The sequence below is a fragment of the Oryctolagus cuniculus genome, chromosome 9 (assembly GCF_051225735.1).
Source record: "Oryctolagus cuniculus isolate XC-2025 breed Fujian yellow rabbit chromosome 9, ASM5122573v1, whole genome shotgun sequence".
NCBI classification, from domain to species: Eukaryota; Metazoa; Chordata; class Mammalia; order Lagomorpha; family Leporidae; genus Oryctolagus; species Oryctolagus cuniculus.
Window position 1 is genome coordinate 76767415 of NC_142875.1, and position 20289 is coordinate 76787703.

Consider the following 20289-nt stretch of genomic DNA (forward strand, 5'->3'; position numbering starts at 1 on the left):
TTATTTAGTAAATATAAAATTTCCAAAGTACAGTTAATGGATTACAATGGCTTCCCCTCCCCATAATTTCCCTCCCACTCACACCCCTCCCATCTCCCACTCCCTCTCCCATTCCATTCACATCAAGATTCATTTTCAATTATCTTTATATACAGAAGATCAATTTAGTATATATTAAAAAGATTTCATCAGTTTGCACCCACACAGAAACACAAAGTGCAAAATACTGTTTGAGTACTAGTTATAGCATTACTTCACATTGGACAACACACTAAGGACAGATCCCACATGAGAAGTAAGTACACAGTGACTCCTGTTGTTGACTTAACAATTTGACACTCTTGTTTATGGTGTCAGTAATCTCCCTAGGCTCTTGTCATGAGTTGCCAAGGCTATGGAAGCCTTTTGAGTTCGCTGACTTCGATCTTATTCCCACAGGGTCATAGTCAAAGTGGAAGTTCTCTCCTCCCTTCAGAGAAAGGTACCTCCTTCTTTGATGGAGCCCAGTTCTTTCTACTGGGATCTCACTTGCAGAGATCTGTCATTTAAGTCTTCTTCTTTTTTTTTTTTTTCCCCCCAGGGTGTCTTGGCTTTCCATGCCTAAAATACTCTCATGGGCTCTTCAGCCATATCCGAACGCCTTAAGGGCTGATTCTGAGGCCAGAGTGCTATTTAGGACATCTGCCATTCTATGAGTCTGCTGTGTATCCCGCTTCCCATGATGGATTGTTCTCTCCCTTTTTGATTCTATCAGTTAGTATTAGCAGACGCTAGTCTTGTTTATGTGATCCCTTTGACTCTTAGACCTATCAGTGTGATCAATTGTGAACTGAAATTGATCACCTGGACTAGTGAGATGGCATTGGTACATGCCACCTTGATGGGATTGTATTGGGATCCCCTGGCACAGTTCTAACTCCACCATTTGGGGCAAGTCCGATTGAGCATGATATTGGGACACATTTGAAAAGCAAAGTGTTTGATTTATTTTCAATTAAGTTTAGTCACGTAAACATTACTGTTTAATGTGTTATGGTTTTCATAAGTTGGACCACTTTTGATAATACACTCAAATCTTCAGTTTTAAAGTTGACACTGCCATTCAAGAAGCAATACAGAATGCTTAATCCAAAATCATGTGTTTTTGATGGGATCATTGGTAAGCTCCATTGCAGGCCTTTAAATGAAGTGATTAACGATAAACTTTCCAGGAGGAACAGATTTGGAATTATACTAAATATTTCTTTGTTACAGATTTATTTTTATACAATAATGGTATAGAAAATGAGAAAGACTTACGCTGGGCCCTGTGAAAAGCATAATAAGATATAGACTCAGTCGGTCCCTTCAGGGAGCTGGGCATGTAAAGAATAATAGTATAACTAATGTCAGGCTACATGGTGAAGACTGAGTGTGCTGTTATGAACTGCAGGGGGTGGTATTATTAGGCAACATAGAGTAGAGACTCTTCAAGGAGATAGCTACTGAGTTGAGTATGGAAGGGTTTGAATAAATAAAAGAGAGCACTGAAAATAGAATCTAGTGCATACATTGGGACAGAGGAGAGGGAAAAGACAAGCAGAAACATGAAGTAGAAATTAGAATTATATTCCAAGAACCTGCGAGGATGACCCAGTTTACAAGGAAAAATCTCTGCAGCTTAAGTTGCTGATGGAAATAAGCTCAGGTTGGATATGGTTATTGTATCTTGAGAGTTCAAGATCCATGGAAATAAGAGTGAAGTTGCTAGAGAGTATTGGGGAGAGGGGTATTTTATGTGTCAAAGTATCCTGACTACTGTCATGAATTAACATCTACTTGGTAATTTATAGTTGACAAATTTTTATTTTATTACCTAACTTAATTCTCACAACACTTGAGATGTCATCTTTATTTTTCAGATAAGAATGCTGACCCAAAGATGCTAACTGGCTTTAACTGTGCATAAACTGTGTGTCTTCTGACGTACATACAGCTCTTCACAATGAGAGCAATACTTCAAGATGCATGTTGTAGGATTCTACCCACTACAATGTGTAAGAAGAAAGACAAGGTAAGGAGACCATTGTTTAGAAACTTTGTCAGAGCAACGAGCAAATGGACTAAACAGTGGCAGTGGAAACATAAAGGAAAGGAGAATGAAGAAAAATTTCAAAGGAATAATCAGAGGAATTGGTGACTCATTGGATTTATGTGGAGAAGGCAAAGTGAGAATCAAAGATAATACCACGTGTGAAGACCTGAGTGAAAGAATGATGGTGCCATCTGCAGTAGCAGAGGAAAAGCTCCATTTGGCAAGTTTGGATTTGACTAACTTTGGATTGTTGGGGTAAAGACTGTCCATATTGTAATTTCTACATGTAGCAACAGTGAGTGCTCATTAATATATGTTCCACGGCTTAAAGAACAAATAATAATGTAAAGAAGGGGAATGGCTGAGAGTAACCAAGAATGGGGTAGTTACAGAAATGAAAACACAAATGTCAAGGATCAGGCCCAGGTGAATGCCCTCAGCTAGGAGAGGCAAAACAAAACAAAACAAAACAAAACAAAACCAACACAGGGGGACAGGACAAGGAGGATTAGTGTCAGGAATAGAAGCATGGGAGGGTCTTCTGAATGTTTACAGTTCCTAGACTCATGAAAGAAGCTTTATTATTGTTCCACAAAAGTCTTTATATAGTTAGGCATCACTTCAACATTTTAGCAGATCATTGTCTACTAGGGTCCCATTGCTTTGGGTAAAGAGACTCCTCTTTCATCCATATGCTTACATAGTTTCTCATAACGCTAACTCACAGGACTGTTGGTTACAGTCATCTGGAGCATTGCTATATCTACAGATAGCTGAGACCCATTCCAGATTTCCTGAATCGTACCTTGGAGGCACAGATAATGAATTTGCATCTTTACATGCCCCTAGGAGATTTTCTTGTATGCTACAATTTGAAATTTTAGTGTTGGACAGTAAAAGGTAAAATGACCAAGAGGAAAAAAATATGGCTAAAAATAACTACAATCTGAAATTAAAATCTTGATAGATTCCTGGTAACATGCTCAGCATTTGTGGGAACCTAAAAGGCAAAGCCACAATTTACAATGATATATATTTTAGAAAATACCCTGGGAAACCCTCCCCCCTTTTTTTTTTCAAACAATTTGGTTAAGTTAGCTCTGGTTTGCATCCATACTTACGGTTTCCATGTTGGATGGTAACTACAAAGCAACATAACATCTTCTTTGTGGTGAGTGATGGTTCAGGAGGCCAACATGCTGATATAACTTTGAGCTTTAAAAAAACTTCAGAATTTTCAATTCATATGCTTTCTCTTACCTTGCAGTTTTTAGAAGATGAACATGAAAAGACTGTCTGTTGTTTTGTAGTTATTTGAATTTTTAGGTCACTTCCATCGCCTTTTCCAACATCTGTATAAAATTAAAAAGATAGGCACACTAATGAGGAAACAATAAAATATTCTAGCTGGTTCAAAGTACCACACACAAGCATATAGTAAATGATGCAATGAACCTACGACTAGATGCAAATGGGCTAGTAGCCAATTGCATTCCACTGAACATATCCAGTTTGCATTTCTATGTAGAAAAGTTGTTTGCATTATCACTTTTCTACAACTTGCAGAGTAAAGAGCTCAAAGACAATGAAAGCTGGAAAGTGTGCAGTCACAGACATTACCCATCTAAGAGCCTCTCACACTTTTTCTTCTCAGTCTCCCTAGCTCCTTTCTCTTGTTGTCACAACCATTTGAAAGATTATTTTTATTCAAAAATCATACTGATCCCAGTAAGTTTGGCCCGCTTATTTACACGGGTGCAGGACGAATTTTAACTTGTCCAACAGTCCTTCCTGAGTTGGTTTACAAGCTAAGACATGTGGAAAGCTGAACACCCAGGATCTTGGATCTCAGATTGTCTTTTATTTGTTTGTTTGAAAGGCAGAGTTAGAGAGAGACAAAGATCTTCCATCTACTGCTTCACTCCCACAAATGGTCACAACATCCATGGGTGGGCCACACTGAAGCCAGGAGCCTGGAACTCCATCTGAGTCTCCCTTGTAGGTACCAGGGGCCCAAGCAGTCAGGCCATCCTCTGCTGCTCTCAGGTGCACCCACAGGGATCTGGATTTGGAACAGCACTTAAGTGGAATGATAAAACTGTAGGCAGTGGTTCAGCCTTCTATGCCGCAATGCTGGCCCCTGAGATTGAGGTTTTCCAATCCTCTATTTCATGTTAGTCTGAGATAAGCAAATCATGCCATAAAATTCCACACAACTTCACCTACAATAACTTGAAGTTGTGAATTTGAGCAACTCCCTATTTTTTCCAGATCTGCACCTTACAGTTGTAAGCATTGTCTCTACAGGGTTTTTTTTTTTTTTTTAAAGATTTATTTTATTTATTTGAAAGACAGAGAGGTAGAGACAGAGAGACACCCGCTGGTTCACTCCCAGGATGGCCGCAACAGCCAGAGCTGTGCCAATAGGAAGCCAGGAGCTTCTTGCAGGTCTCTCACGTGGGTGCAAGGGTCCAAGAACTTGGGCCATCTTCTACTGCTTTCCTAGGCCATAGCAGAAAGCTGGATCAGGAGGAGCATCTAGGACTAGAAACAGTGTCCATATGGGATGCTGGCACTTCAGGCCAGGGCTTTTAACCCACTGTGTCGTAGCACTGGCCCCTTCTACAAGGTTTAAATAAAACCCAAAGTGATATTAAGAAAGAAGACATAATCTTAGGATATAATATCCGACTGACACAAAAATTCCCAAATTTTTAAATGATTTTTAGGCTTTGAATTTTGAGAAACTATTTTATTCTCATTGTTCCTATGAGAGAAAGGTGTTAAAACTTCATTAGGCTGAAATGCCCGTGACTTCCCTGAAATGGTTTAAAACTCACAAAGATTTCTTTAGATGCCCTAGTACTAGTAAAGCTCATCTGTATATATCCACAAGCAAATCTTCCCAAAGAATGGGAACATTGTTGCTTCTGCCCAGTTTTTCAGTTATACAAAAACACTTACTATGAATTGAATAAATGATAATTTTGTATGGCGTAAGGATTTTTTTTGGCGGGAGAGTCCAGTTGCAGAGATTTTTCACATTCTCAAAATATCCAACATATCTACTCTGCAAAGAAACAAAAGCTTCAGGTTACATGAGGAAGAAAAGCTGAAAATCAGAAATTCCTATTGTGAGGGCAGGGCATAGAGCTTGGTAAGGGCAGTAAGAAATTAAGAAATCACTTGCTGGATTTTGTTATAAGACAGAGTGTTTTTATGTATGTGGCCTCAAAACTACCTTAGGAAACAATACTGAACTAAGTGCTTTGGGAGGAAACCAGAAAGGAATCAGGTCTGGCTTATAGGGTGCTTATAATTATGATTGTGTTTTAGACTACACCATTATCCATGTGTGGATAGAAGCAAGGATGTGACTGAGTTACGGGAAGCTTTGTGATTGGGTGAAGAATAGCCTATGATAATGGAAGAATGGTATTTGCAAACTCAGGAGGAGACCAACATCTCTCAGGTAGATTCTTGGTCATTTTTACCTTGCCTCTGCCAGCTAGAGTTTCTTTAATTATCATTTTCTCAGTTCTGTTGTTGCAAAGAAGTTCTGGAATTTTCTTGGTTTCATTCTTTCTGTGATAAACTTATTCACAAGGTCTGTCCTTGAGTCTTTCTTAAGGAAGTTGAACAGTTCTGGCACTGAACCAACAGGACTCAGAAGTTCACAGATTCTTCTTTCCCCATTGGGAAGTTTAATAAAATTAAGTGTTGTACTTTCTATGAGAAAGGGCAGCCATGAGATAGTCTCATGCAAGTTCTTAACTCAGGGATAGATGTAATGTGACCAGGAGACTGGCTCACTGGGAGGGTCAGAATGTGATGGTGTCTGGAGAATCATCACTTGACATAAAGGAACCTCTGCCCCAGGGCCTTGCCAAATCTGAAGTCTGCAGCTGAGTTCTTCTATTGCTATCCCAGTGAATCAGAAGACATTCAGGTGTAGCATATGGTGTGCTAGTTCTGGACTAAAGTCAGGATAACTGTGCAGGACTAAAGGAGAAATGGAGAAAGGGAGATGTATGGGGAGAGTCAGTGAAGGAGCTGCATTTCACATACCCTTGGCTCCTGCCACCAGATTCATAGCATGAAGATACACAGTGCTGACAAGCTGGGAAATAGCAAAGGGTCTTATTGTCTTAGAGCACAGGATATGTGACAGCACTTAATGAAGAAAAAATTTGAAAAATCAAATTGAAGAGGATTTTTTTTAACAGGCAGAGTGGACAGTGAGAGAGAGAGACAGAGAGAAAGGTCTTCCTTTTGCCGTTGGTTCACCCTCCAATGGCCGCCGCGGCTGGTGCGCTGCGGCCGGCACACCACGCTGATCCAATGGCAGGAGCCAGGTGCTTCTCCTGGTCTCCCATGGGGTGCAGGGCCCAAGGACTTGGGCCATCCTCCACTGCACTCCCAGGCCATAGCAGAGGGCTGGCTTGGAAGAGGGGCAACCGGGACAGAATCCGGCACCCTGACTGGGACTAGAACCCGATGTGCCGGCGCCGCAAGGCAGAGGATTAGCCTAGTGAGCCGCAGCACCGGCCGCAGAAGATCTTGAGAGCTAGGTTAGAACATATAGTTGCCATTGGCAGCAGGGAGCCATCATGGATTTTGAGCATGGAAATGGCGTGATAAAAGATGGACTTCAGTAGGTTGATGTATTACTTTTATCCAAGGGTGTATGTATATCTTGTTTTTTGTTTTCTTTGGCTTAGGTATGGGAGAAAAGTATTGGTGAGTAAAGGCTGAATTCTTTTGTCCTAACCAAAGATCTAGGGTGAGAAGTTACTGTGTGCTGCTTTCAAAGCCCAGTGTAGTTATTCAGTTGCCATCACTTCACTCAAAGAAAGTCTCTCATTTATAGCTACATTCACATCTCCCTAAGAGTCTCAATCAGCTCTCACTTTGGTTTTAGGGGGACAATAAATAGAAGCTGTTCACAGCATGGACTATACTGGGCTTCAGATTTGACAGATCTAGATTTGAGTTCTTGGTTCTAGTGGTTAATTTCTCTGAACTTCAATTTCATAATCTGTAAAATGGGATTCATAACAGTGCCTATTGAATTAGGTAATGAATATAAAACCCTTAGCATGTATCAATAAAGTCTAGACTGTTGTAAACTCTATCAGATAAATGTTTTGATTTCTGCAATAAACAAATCACAAGGAATAAAAATGAGATGGGAAACAGAAACAGAAAGAGACCTAAGAGAGGTAGCATCCAAATGATATGTATGGGCCTTGTTTGTATTGTAACTGAAACAAAGTTTTCTAAGTATCTTAGACAATTATGAAAATTTAAAAATAAACTCAAAATTTGAAATTATTAAGATTTTATAAGGCATACAGCATTTGATGTGATAAATGGTATTAAGATTTTTGGGTTCTCTTGAGACCTTATGTTAGATGTCATACCAAAATACTTGTGGGATAAAATGATCTCATGGGTGTAATTTCCTTCAGAATAACCCAGGTTTGGTGAAACAGAGTGGAATAGGGTTGAGGAATTTGGATAGAGAGGGGAGAGAATGAATAAACCATGATTGGTTAGTTATGAGATAAAGTGGCATGTTGAGTAAAAATGGATTTGTTGTATAATTGTCTTTTTTGCATATGTTTGAAAATTTCCATAATCTTTTTAAAAGGAAAAAATTCAGCAATCTCCACATAAATATTATAAATCCTAAATGAAATAGTTTTAAGTTTAGAAGCATTTGGGGTATATTAGAGGTTTTGAAAAGTGTTTATTTTCCTTTTTCTTTTTTTTTTTAAATTGACAGAGTTACAGACAGTGTGAGAGAAAAAGGTCTTCCTTCCATTGGTTCACTCCCCAAATGGCTGCTATGGCCGACGCTGCGCTGATCTGAAGCCAGGAGCCAGGTGCTTCTTCCTGGTTTCCCATGGGTGTGCAGGAGCCCAAACACTTGGCCCATCCTCCACTGCCCTCCTTGGCCATAGCAGAGAGCTGGATTGGAAGAGGAGCAACTGGGACTAGAACCCAGTGCCCATATGGGATGCCGGCACTATAGGCGGAGGATTAACCAAGCGAGCCATGGTGCCAGCCTCTATTTTCTTTTTTCTTTAACCATCAAAATATAGACATTCCTTCTCCCTCCCCAACCACTCTCACAAGGAAATCATCTAGAAATAGTTCTCATGATTCTCTGAGAGGGCAACATTGCCGCAGGAGGGGTTTGTGAAAGACTCAGTTCCTCTTCTATGGGGAAATCAAAGGCAACTGATAAGCATTAGGGGCCTGGAATCTTAGGTATTAGACTTGCCTATTACAGGAAAGTAATCAACTGCTGAACTCTGTACACAACAACAAATATCAAATGCTCTAGGGAGGACCCACTGCTCCTCAAGCATGGGCAGCGACTGAGGTATAGGTTTTGGTCCTGAGGAGGAGTTAAAGCCTGCTGCAGGGCACCCAAGGGCCACTGCCTGATATCCAACAGAGAAGAGTCTAAAGTGAAACCATGTGTCGGGCTAATCTTAACCCACTCCCCCCAAAGAAGTGCCCCTTTAAAAAGAAAACTTACTTGGGAGGGAGTTTCAATTCCTTGGAATTTACTACTGATGGTGTGATCAGTACGTCGACTTGCAAAATAAGCAAGACTTTCCTATAGAAAAGGAGCAACATAACAATGGTTCATCTGCAATCTTCCCTTTCCCATAGTAGATGTGTTTTAAGTTTCTAAGGACACATTATTTCCTTAAGGGGGAGCATTCTGTGAAGAGAGGCTACTCAAAATAACAGTATTAAAAAGGCTACATCAAAGATATGTCTCATTCAAAGATTCCTGCATACATGGACTTTCAGAACTAGAATGCCCTTAGAAACTATTTGGTCCAACTCTTCTTTCTACCTTCCAATATACAAATGAGAAGACTGAGATGAAAAGAAAATGAAATTGTAACCCACATTAATAAACCCATGATATACACACAGACTTGGGCATACACACACACCCATCAAACATTGATATTTTCTAATCTCCATTTTAGAAGTGAAACACTACTCAGTAAGTTGCTTTTACAACTCACTGAAACATAATGATGTATGACTTAAAGAAACACCTATTTTCCAAACTTGTGTATCTTAGATTATAAGACAGAAGTGGCTAGAGAGTTGTTTTTTTTTTCCTTTTTTTTAAATTTAATAAATATAAATTTCCAAAGTACGGTTTATGGATTACATTGGCTTTCTCCCCCATAATTTCCCTCCCACTCGCACTCCTCCCATCTCCTGGAGAGCTGACTGTTGTGCATAACCCTCAGCTCCTCTTCTCTCTACTGCAGGCCAGCAGACCAGAGCTGCTGGAAGTAGGGACTTAAGTGGCAGCTTCCCAAAAATATGGCAGCAAAATGAACCCTGCTTTAAGACATGGGAACAACTCACCTTCTCTTCTCAGCAATTTCCAGATTACAGTTATTATGTATATTGACTTTGCAAAAATAGTAATTAACCATGAGAGACTCTGAGTGGGAAAGCAAGGCCTTTTATGTATATACAGCAATTTTAAGGATAGCCAAGGTCCTCTGCAAAATGCATCTAATTAATCTGAATATTATTCTCATGAGGAAGTCCTGCAACGCTTTGCATTTGTATAACTTGGCTTTACTGACCTCACTTAATCCTGCTCCTATTGGGTCCCACTTGTATTTAAAAGATTAATAGTATTAATAATAATAATAATAAAAGATTAATCATGATTTTTTTGCATTCGTTTTTATTTTTAAAATTCTGATTTAACATTATTTATGCTAACTACTGAGATTTTTTATATTCCCTTAAATTTTATGCCTCACACATTTTACCCTAGTCCTTGTCCAGGGTAAGAAGTAGTCATTTACTAATTTCATAGTGGATATGAAACAAAGGAGGAGCCAACCAATACTTTTTAATGACCCACTCTCCAGTTACAGTTTCACTTAACCATTGGGACTCAGAGAGTCACCATAACATCCTAGCAGTGATAGTTCAGAATTGGCGATTTCAGTAAGCACAAGACAGATTGTAGTAACATGTTTCATACCTTTGCAGTACCAAAGATCTGATTACCAATGAGGCAAGCACAGACCATTGTCCCAGTTCTTCCTAGAAAAGAAAAGTTAGTTTAAGAAGCTAGTTCATGGTAGAACTTAGTATGAAAATACACTCAGAAGTATCCAGAGTGTGTTTTTGATTGACTTTTTTACACCCTGAATGTGCTTGTCACAAATAGTTTAGTAATAGCCAAGATATTTCGCTGTTTTATGGTTGTATCTGGAATTTGGTTCTGTAAATGGACATGATACACTTGTGCACATGTGTACTTGTCTTGAATCACAGATGCTGGGAAACACACTGGAGGCAGTCAGTTCTGCCTAGGACTCCAAGCCTAAAGCCTCACTTGCTAATTAGGAACTAATTCTACACTCTATGATCCATATAACATAAATAAAAGTATCTATAAAAGTTAAAAATAGCGGTCAGAGTTGTGGCACAGCAGGTTAAGCTAGTCCATTTCAGATCCAGCTCCTTGCTAATGAGTCTGGGGATTTAGCAGATGACCAAAGTACTTGGGCCCCTGCCACCCATGGGGGAGACCCAGAAAGGGTTCCAGGCTCCCAGTTTCAGCCATCCCCAGTCCTGGTCATTGTGGCCATTTGGAGAGTGAACCACTTGATAGAAGATCTCTCTGCCTCTCCCTCTCTCTTTCTGTGCCACTGCCTTTCAAATAAATTAAACATTCTTTTAGAAAAAGAATAAAACCAGGATCACAACTCAAAATGGCTTTTAGCATTTGCAATACTCATTGTTTCTTCCATAGAGTATTTAATTGTAGTACAAAAGTTTTTAAACATATGAAAGCATACAGAACAGGATAGTGAACCCTCGTGTACTTTTCCTGATTTTGTAATTACTGATATTTGCTGAACTTGGTTACTTTCCCTCTCCTCTTTCCTCGCTTCTCTCCTACCCCTCCCCTCTCCTCTATCCTCTATCCTTTCTTCTTCTGTGCCATCTCCTTTCTTTTCCACTGTTACATTTTAAAGCAAATCCTTGACCTTATGCTTCATGTCATTTATCCTCAAAATTTCTCGAGTTTTATTTGAATTTCTATTTTTCATCTGCCATACAAAATTTAACTTTAAAAAGATGTTGTTTCCTGGGGGCCACCGTCCAGGGCACAGGTAGCCACTGCGCTGCGGGGGCACCTGGCGTCTGGGGCTGTGATGCGCTCTCCTGAGGACTGGCGACCGGGCCAGCTTCCTGGGTGCTGCCATGGAGGAGTTGTAGTCAGTTCTCAGCCTGGAGCCTCCCCTGAGTCAGGAGACACTTTCAGACCTATGGAAACTGCTTTCTGAGTACAACCTGCTGACCACCTTGCTGAACCCTCCCTTGGATGATCTGCTGTCCACTAAAGATGTTGCCAACTGGCTCAACGAAGACCCAGATGAAGGGCTCTGAGTACCAGCAGCTCCTGCACCAGAGGCCCCCACCCCAGCTGCCCCTGGGCTGGCGACCCCTGCACCAGCCACCTGCTGGCCCCTGTCATCCTCTGTCCCTTCCCAAAAGACCTACCACGGCAACTCCAGTTTCCGGCTGGGCTTCCTGCACTCTGGGACGGCCAAGTCTGTCACCTGCACGTACTCCCCCTGCCTCAACAAGCTCTTCTAGCAGCTAGCAAACACCTGCCCTGTGCAGCTGTGGGTCGACTCAACACCCCTGCCTGGCACCCGTGTGCGGGCCATGGCCATCTTCAAGAAGTCTCAACACATGAAGGAAGTTGTCAGACACTGCCCCCACCACGAGTGCTGTTCCGATAGTGATGATCTGGCCCCTCTCTCAGCATCTCATCCGGGTGGAGGGAAATCTGTGTGCTGAGTATTTGGATGACAGAAACACCTTCCGACACAGTGTGGTGGTGCCCTATGAGCCACCCGACATTGGCCCTGACTGTACCACCATCCACTATAATTACATGTGTAACAGCTCCTGCATGGGGGGCATGAACCGGTGGCCCATCCTCACCCTCATCACACTGGAAGATTCCAGGGGGAACCTGCTAGGATGGAACAGCTTTGAGGTGCGAGTGTGTGCCTGTCCTGGGAGGGACCACGGCACAGAGGAAGAAAATTTCCTCAAGAAAGGGGAGTCCTGCCCTGAGCTGCCCCCCGGGAGCTCTAAGCAAGCACTGCCAACCACCACCACCGACTCCTCTCCCAAGAAAAAGAAGCCACTTGATAGAGAATATTGCATCATTAAGATCCGTGGGCGTGAATGCTTCAAGGTGTTCCAAGAGCTGAATGAGGTCCTGGAGCTCAAGGATGCCAAGGCCAAGAAGGAGCCCTGGGGGAGCAGGGCTCACTCCAGCTGCCCAAAGGCCAAGAAGGGGCAGTCTACCTCCTGCAGTAAAAAACTAATGTTCAAGAGAGAGGGGCCCAACTCAGACTGAGGTCTCACCTTCTGACCACGTTGACGACCCCCATGCCCTCCTACCTTGACATTTTGGGACTCAGGTGCTTGAACCCTACTTGGTAGAGGTATGCCTCAGAACTCCCAGGAATTCTTCCACTTGCCTTGGCCTGCACTGGTGGTATTGGGGGGAGGAAGGGAGGGGCAGTGGGAGCTAGGATGGGCCAGCCTTAGCTTTTAGAATTTTGACTGTGAGGAATGTTTGGGGGGAAAAATGCTCTGAGAAGCAGCCCTAGGCTGGGTGGGAAGCCCAGCCCTCCTGCTGTGCTGAGCAGGGATGTGGCCACAACTTCATGAAATGCTGATCATGCCTACCTCACAGGGTCTACTGTGAGGATTAATGAAATGCTGTGTGGCTGTCCTGGAAAGCACCCTTTATTATAGGGTGGCTGGGATGTGGCACCCTCATGGGAGCTGGTTCCCTGCCCTCCTGCTGGCTGGGTTGACAGCTTCACTGGTTGGGCACCTGGTCTACGCTGGTGCAGCCAAATCCTGCCCAGCCTCTTAGTGACAATGGCACCTGAAAGAAGTCCTGCCCTAACCTACGCCTGGAGGATTCCATCTCATGTACCATCTGCATCTACTAAGACCTTTTTCACTTTCCCCACAATGCTCAGGGTCAATTTCTTTTGCACCTTGCAAGGCACATCTGCATTTGTCACCGCCAGTCCTCTTCCCTTTTTATATCCCCTTTTTATATCGGTTTCTTATTTTACAATAAAACGTGAGTACCATCCTGTGTCTCAAAAAAAAAATAAAAATGTTTGCTTAATTACTGTAGCTTTTTACTTAGTACACACTGAACCTAATTACTTAATGTAATTCCAAACTTATTTTTACCTGAGATGCACAGAATTTTCTATCATTTTAAAAATGTTTAATGAACCGCTAAATTGCTTTCTCAGTCTGTCATTGCAAACACTATTCTAAGCCAGGTACTTCCAAAGAGGAGTTTTTCCACCTTTTGCATGAAGTTTCCTGAAAAGGAGGCTACTGATCAACAGCTTGGTTGGCTCCTGACTCCAGCTTCCTCCTAATACAGACTTTTGGAGGCAGTGGTGATGGCTCAAGTAATTTGATTTCCTGCCATCCACATTGAGAGACCAGCACTGTATTCCTGGCTCCTGGCTCCTGGCTCCTGGCTACTACTGGGGCTGATGTTCTGAGTATTTGGGGAATGAACCAGCAGATGGGAGTGCCAGTGCTCTCTTTGTCTCTCCCCTCTAATATAATAATACTAAAAAAAGAGCTACCAACAATAATCTAATAATTTGGTACTTTGAAAAGATTGATAAAATTGAAAAATCCCTGGTGAAACTAATCAAAGAAAATAGAGACAAGGCATCAAGAAAGCTACATAGGGAATAAAAAGGGGAGCACACTCTAGATATTAGAATAGTAAGATTATATGTTGAACAATTTGATGCCAAGACATTTGAAATTGTATATAAAATGGACAAATGCTTGGGAATATACAACTAACTAAAATAGATACAAGAAATAGTTTTAAACAATCCTATATCTAACAAAATCTGATTTACAACTTGAAAACATCCACAGAGAAAACTGTAGGTTGATGTGGGTTCACTAGGGAGTCCTAGCTTACATTTAAGGTAAAGAAAAAAAAATAATAACCAAGTTAAACAGACTTGGAGAATAAAAAAGAAAGGAAATGCAGCCTAGCTCATTTTGTGAAGCCAACAGTTGAAATTAACATTATGAGGGAAACTAAAAAAAGAATATCCAATCATACCCATGGCCCGGATACAAGAACTGTAAACCAAACTATCAACAGAATCTAGCAGCTTTCTATTAAGAAGGTAATATAAGTACCACGTGCTAACCGAATGCATCACTCCCACCATGATGCCATCTAACATGCTGTGATGCAACCAAGCAGCTTTACCAGGGCCCAAACACATGGGGTTGCCTGATCCTGGACTTTCAGCCTTCAAATTTGTGGTCTAAATAAACCACTTTTATTATAAAGTACCCAGCCTTCGGTATTTTTGCTACCACAACAGAAAATGGACTACAAAAACCACTGTGAATATAAAGTATAAAATATTATTGAAGGGCCAAATGATTCAAATAAATAGATAACCTAGTTGTCAGTTCTCCCAAATTAATAAATTCAGTTCCTTTCCAATGAAAATCCTAAACATATTGTGAAAACGGACAAAATTATTCTAAAATTGAATGTAAGAATCAAGTTGTAAGAAGAACCAAAGGGTCAGGGAAAAGATGGCAGCTTAGAAACAGGAAAATCTGGGCCGGCACCGTGGCTCAACAGGCTAATCCTCCACCTAGCAGCGCCGGCACACTGGGTTCTAGTCCCAGTCGGGGCGCCGGATTCTGTTCCGGTTGCCCCTCTTCCAGGCCAGCTCTCTGCTGTGGACTGGGAGTGCAGTGGAGGATGGCCCAAGTGCTTGTGTCCTGCACCCCATGGGAGACCAGGAAAAGCACCTGGCTCCTGCCTTTGGATCAGCATGGTGCGCTGGCCGCGGCGGCCATTGGAGGGTGAACCAATGGCAAAAGGATGACCTTTCTCTCTGTCTCTCTCTCTCATTGTCCACTCTGCCTGTCAAAAAAAAGAAAAAAAAATAAACAGGAATATCCAAGTCACATGGGGGCAAAATAGGTAGTTAAAAGGGAGAGAGGTTACATGCAGGAGATAGAACTGCGGGAAATTTACACCGGGAAACCCAGTTGGCCAACACAGACTGGGCAGGTACATGCTGAAAGGGAAAATAAGAAGGAGAAACAGAGGAGACGCAGCATGCACAGGTTGTCGGGGTGGAGGGTGCCAGTCCCCAGTGGATCAGGTTAGGTGGAATTAGGTGTCCATGGAGCTGGGAGTAGCAGCAGGAGGAGGAGATAGGTGAACTGCTTTTGAAGTTCCAAGAGGGGAAAAAAAGAGAAGGTATAAAAAAAGCAAACAGATTGGTACTATGCTGTCCGACCCCTTTTCCCCCTGCCCATCCAGACCTGCAGCTGGCCCACAGAAGCCATCTTTAATGTTTACATTCTCGAACATAGACCTTGGCCTACCAGACACACAAACATCAACTGTGGGAGCCATCCCACGACACCTCCCACACAGGAGCGATGTCCACACTATCTCAGAGGAGACTCTTCCCCACCATGCAAGTCAGGCAACAAGGAAACTCGAGCCCATGAAATCCATCATTGAGAACTCATCTGGGTCTCAGAAGGTGGGGCTAAGTGCACCACAGCTCACACCCAACTCCACCATGATTTACAGGTGAACAGGGCTCCAGTAGATAGTGCTCTGTGCTTCCACTTGAAACGCACACAGAGCAGCACATAACAGAAATCTCACAAGAGAAATTCTGTAAGTTTATAAATATTTGTGTGTAATACATATTTATACACACATATGCTGAAAACAAAGCTAAAACCTGAAATAAGAATAAGGAAGACAATATGAGTCCCCCAAAGGAACATTACAACTCTTCACTAATAGAAGCTGCAGATGAAGTGAGTGAGGATATGTCAGTTCCTGAAAGGTGAGATAAGGCTGAGAGGGATTAGAAATTAATAGAGAATAAAATAACATGCAGTAGATGGTGTTAGAACAATGGACTATATGTATAGAAAAAGAAATACATCCATTTCAATTTTTAAAATTCCAATATTAAGGGGCTGGTGCTGTGGTACAGCAGGTAAAGTCACTGCCTGCTGCTGTTGGCATACCATACGGGTTAGAGTCCCAGCTACTGTACTTTAATCCAACTCCCTACTAATGAGCCTGGGCCCCTGCATCCATGTGGGAAACCCAGAAGCAGCCCTGCCTCCTGCCTTTGGATCTGCCCAGCTATGGCCATTGCAGCTAAATGGGGAGTAAACCAATGGGTAGAAGGCCCTCCCCATCTCTCCTGTCTGTAACTCTGCCTCTCAAATAAATAAATCTTTAAAAAAATTCTAAATTTTAAACCTTACTCATATTGTTTGATAGTAAGATGAATCTGTTTTATACTTTAATATACATTTTGAATTTCTTTAGAAAAAAAGAAAAAATGCTATTACCTTTGCCGCCTTTGCAGTGAATCACTACTACGTTCTTCTTGTCTTGAGCCAGCCACATATTTACTTCTTTGGAGAATACCACCATCTCGCTGATTTTAAAAGTTAGACTTTTAGTTGAATTAAAATATTTCCAAAACAATAAAGCCCAGTGTATCTGGCCCTCTTCTCATAGCCAGTGTTGCATAAAAGTTACCTGAGAGTAGGGATATTATGATCATCAATCATGATTCTTTGGACTCTGTTATGAAAATGTTCAGGATTATAAGCTCTTTCACCTAAAATAAATCATACAGATGTCATATTTTCATAACTAATAACATAATAAATGATGAGTTATGAACATGTTAAAGTTTTCTATTGAAATTCCTTATCAAAAGGAGTTTTCTGGCCGGCGCCGCGGCTCACTAGGCTAATCCTCCGCCTAGCGGCGCCGGCACACCAGGTTCTAGTCCCGGTTGGGGCGCCGGATTCTGTCCCGGTTGCCCCTCTTCCAGGCCAGCTCTCTGCTGTGGTCAGGGAGTGCAGTGGAGGATGGCCCAGGTGCTTGGGCCCTGCACCCCATGGGAGACCAGGAAAAGCACCTGGCTCCTGGCTCCTGCCATCGGATCAGCGCGGTGCGCCGGCCGCAGCGCGCCGGCCGCGGTGGCCATTGGAGGGTGAACCAACGGCAAAGGAAGACCTTTCTCTCTGTCTCTCTCTCTCACTGTCCACTCTGCCTGTCAAAAAAATAAAAAAAATAAAACAAACAAACAAACAAAAAAAAAAAACAAAAGGAGTTTTCTGAGTGGCTCTAGCTGCTCTAAAAAAACTTGAGGGCCTCAAAAACATAAAAAAATTAGTGACTTATTCTATGGATAAGTTACTGATCCAACTGACTTTTGAATAGCCTTTACTTTAACTTTTTAGCAGATAATTCATTATACTATTGTAAGATAGTTGAAAACAATGGGGCAAAGGCAGTGTAACTGGCCAAAATTCTTTCCCTTGCAAAATGTCCATTTAATAAACAAATAGAGGAAAAACTCAGGAGAGACAAGAGTGGTAACTTAAGGATATCATTTGTTAATATTCTTTAAAGGTTTAGTTTCTTTTTTTAAAATTTTAGTCTACTCTGTAATCACAGGGGTAATTCACCACTAACCATAGTATGCAACAAGTAAAAAGAAGACAACAGTTCCACAGGAGTATAAACAAGGACTAAAAATGACAATCCTCCCCACTCCCACTTAGTACACTGCTGTCATCACAACTCACTCCTAGTGGATAGAGAATTCCTTTTTTTTGGTCTGTGTCCTCAATGCAGTGTTCCAGGGAAAATAGAAAGTTTTCTTAACCCTAAAACCACTGGAGTAGACCAAACCTCCACTTCTGCCTCTTGGGTTCTAACAGGCTTGTCTCTGTTGAAGGGCACCCACTGAGCTCAATCTTCCTATTAAATGTACCTGAGCAAGATCAGTATTTTTGAACTCACTCTCCTCACTGCCACCAAATGCTTATGATTAAATGACAAGTAGAAATGAAATTGTCTTCTTACATTCATAATTGTTTTCTATCTATAGTAGCAAAATATCAAGTCATGTACATACTGCATAGATTGTAGACTCGGTAATGGTTTCGATGTTTGGTATCCAGGAACCTCACAACTTCCTAAAAGAGACAGACACATATCTTACTATCCAGCATAACCTAGGAATGACCCAGGAGTTAGTTATATAAACATGATGGCTGTTACTTTTTGGCTCTCACTCATGCTTCTAGAAGAGATTCATAGAATATGAAGGTACATGTAGTCCAAGTCATGTCTAACCCATGGATGGCTTTCATACAGTTAACCAGTGTGCTTGGCTACTCAAATTATTCTCTACTCCAAGTAAGCATTGTTTACTGCCACTAGAGGAGGAAACTGGCTGGTTAGCTAGCTTTATTTTATTTATTGTCCAAATTCTTAATTCCCAGTTAACATATAGTTCTTATTTAAATTAATTCTGAATAGATATCATTTCGATAATGAACTGATTATTATGGTCTAAGCATTATATAAATAAATAAAAGGCAAAGTATATAGTATTACTCTGTATATGCATAAAATGATAGATTTTATCAAATTTTAGAAAAGTCATAGCTATATGAAGACATTTTGGTTCATTTCTTTTAAAAACTAATATAGGTCTGTGTGTATATATAATTTTAAAAATACTGGCTATTACTTAAAATACAGCAAAAACTATCTGATATAATCCATTATGATGTTTTACGTTAGAGAGTAAGATTTCAGAGGAAGACTGACAAACCTGGGTCAACAGTAAACTATGACTCCACATCTGTGTTCACTGAAAATTGAGTATTTATTAGATAAAAACTCTTACCTTAATTGGATTCCTGTAGAAAGACTGCTTTCCAGAAGATGGAAATGACATGGCGATAATGCGATCTAAAAAATCACGATAATCACTATTATGAATGTGATTATAGATGTGGAACAATATATGAAAATAATTTAAGTATGTTTAGACTTTTGTTACAGAAAAGAACTTTCAAGGGGTTGGCATAGTGGTATATTGGGTTAAGCCGCTTCCTGTGAGGCAGACATCCCAGATGGGTGTCAGTTTGAATCCCAACTGTTCATCCAGCTCCCTACTAACATGCCTGGGAAAGCAGCAGAAGATAGCTCAAGTACTTGAGTTTTTGCCACCTATGTGGGAGACCCAGATGAAGCTCCTGGCTCCTGGCTCCTGGCTCCTGTCTTGGGCCTGGCTCAGCCCTCACCAGTACAGCCATTTGGGGAGTGAACCAGTGAATGGCAAATATTTCTCTGTCTCTTTCTCTCTCTCTCTCTTTTTCTTTCTCTCTGTTCCCCTCTCCCTGTCACTGTAACTCTGCCTTTCAAATACAATAAAGGAAACTTTGAAAAAAACTTTAAAGGTTGAGGTTGACAGAAAAAAGCTATCCCAGACACAGGATAACCAAGAGAATATACTAAATTACCCAGTGTAATGACCAGTTAAATGTCATGGTGTCCTAAGACTCAGTTGATTCTAGTAATATGCCAGAGTTGTGTTGAGCTCATTCTGGAGCACCTCGTTAAGCACCAAAGGAAAACTGAGAGGTCTGGGTTCTGGTGATTGTGGGAACTTCCAGGGTTTCAACACTCCTGACTCAGAAGACTTTTAAGACCTGCAATGCAGTGGCCTCCATCTCTGGTATTCTAAGAAGAGAAGAGGACTCTCTGGATCTGTAAGACCCAAGAGAACTATCCGAACTCAATAAATTCTCAAGAAACTGAAAATCATTCAACTTTCTCTAGAGCAGTCAAGTATCCCTGATTTGGTATGATGTGGAGAGCTTCCATTGTGAGAGTTAAACTACAGATATGTCATACCATCTCACTGGCATATGTCTTTGTGGGGGGAAAAATGGAAGAATATGGCTTAGAAAAAGCAAAAGCAAAATAAAAATTTGCACACAAGAAAAGTAGGACAATGTAAGTAAATCAATAGCTAAGCTTAACAAACCAGTTATGTAAGTGAGATCTAGGTCAAATCCATCTCTCCTGTATCGCCTTTTGTTTTCTGAAACCTGAGAGTTCAAAACAATAATTAACTTGTCAAACACAAATCAACTTAGAAGTGAAGAACATTATATAGGTATCTACATCCCTTGCCATTATGTCCCAAAACACAAGTTTTGCCCAC

General features: G+C 41.3%; 1 protein-coding gene and 1 pseudogene across 2 annotated transcripts in view; one reads left to right on the plus strand and one right to left on the minus strand.

Moving 5' to 3' along the window:
* Positions 1–1405: 1405 nt before the first annotated feature.
* LOC127487168 (phosphatidylinositol 3,4,5-trisphosphate 3-phosphatase TPTE2) overlaps positions 1406–20289 on the minus strand; it is a 30756-nt gene continuing 11872 nt past the window's right edge. The window contains exon 5 of the mRNA XM_089303692.1: positions 1406–20173. Coding sequence (XP_089159818.1) covers positions 19955–20173 — 219 coding nt within the window. The 3' untranslated portion in view covers positions 1406–19954. The remainder of the gene's footprint in view (positions 20174–20289) is intronic.
* Positions 11354–13319, plus strand: LOC149124629 (cellular tumor antigen p53 pseudogene; annotated as a pseudogene). Its single transcript, XR_016212925.1, has one exon. The product of XR_016212925.1 is annotated as a cellular tumor antigen p53 pseudogene (transcript).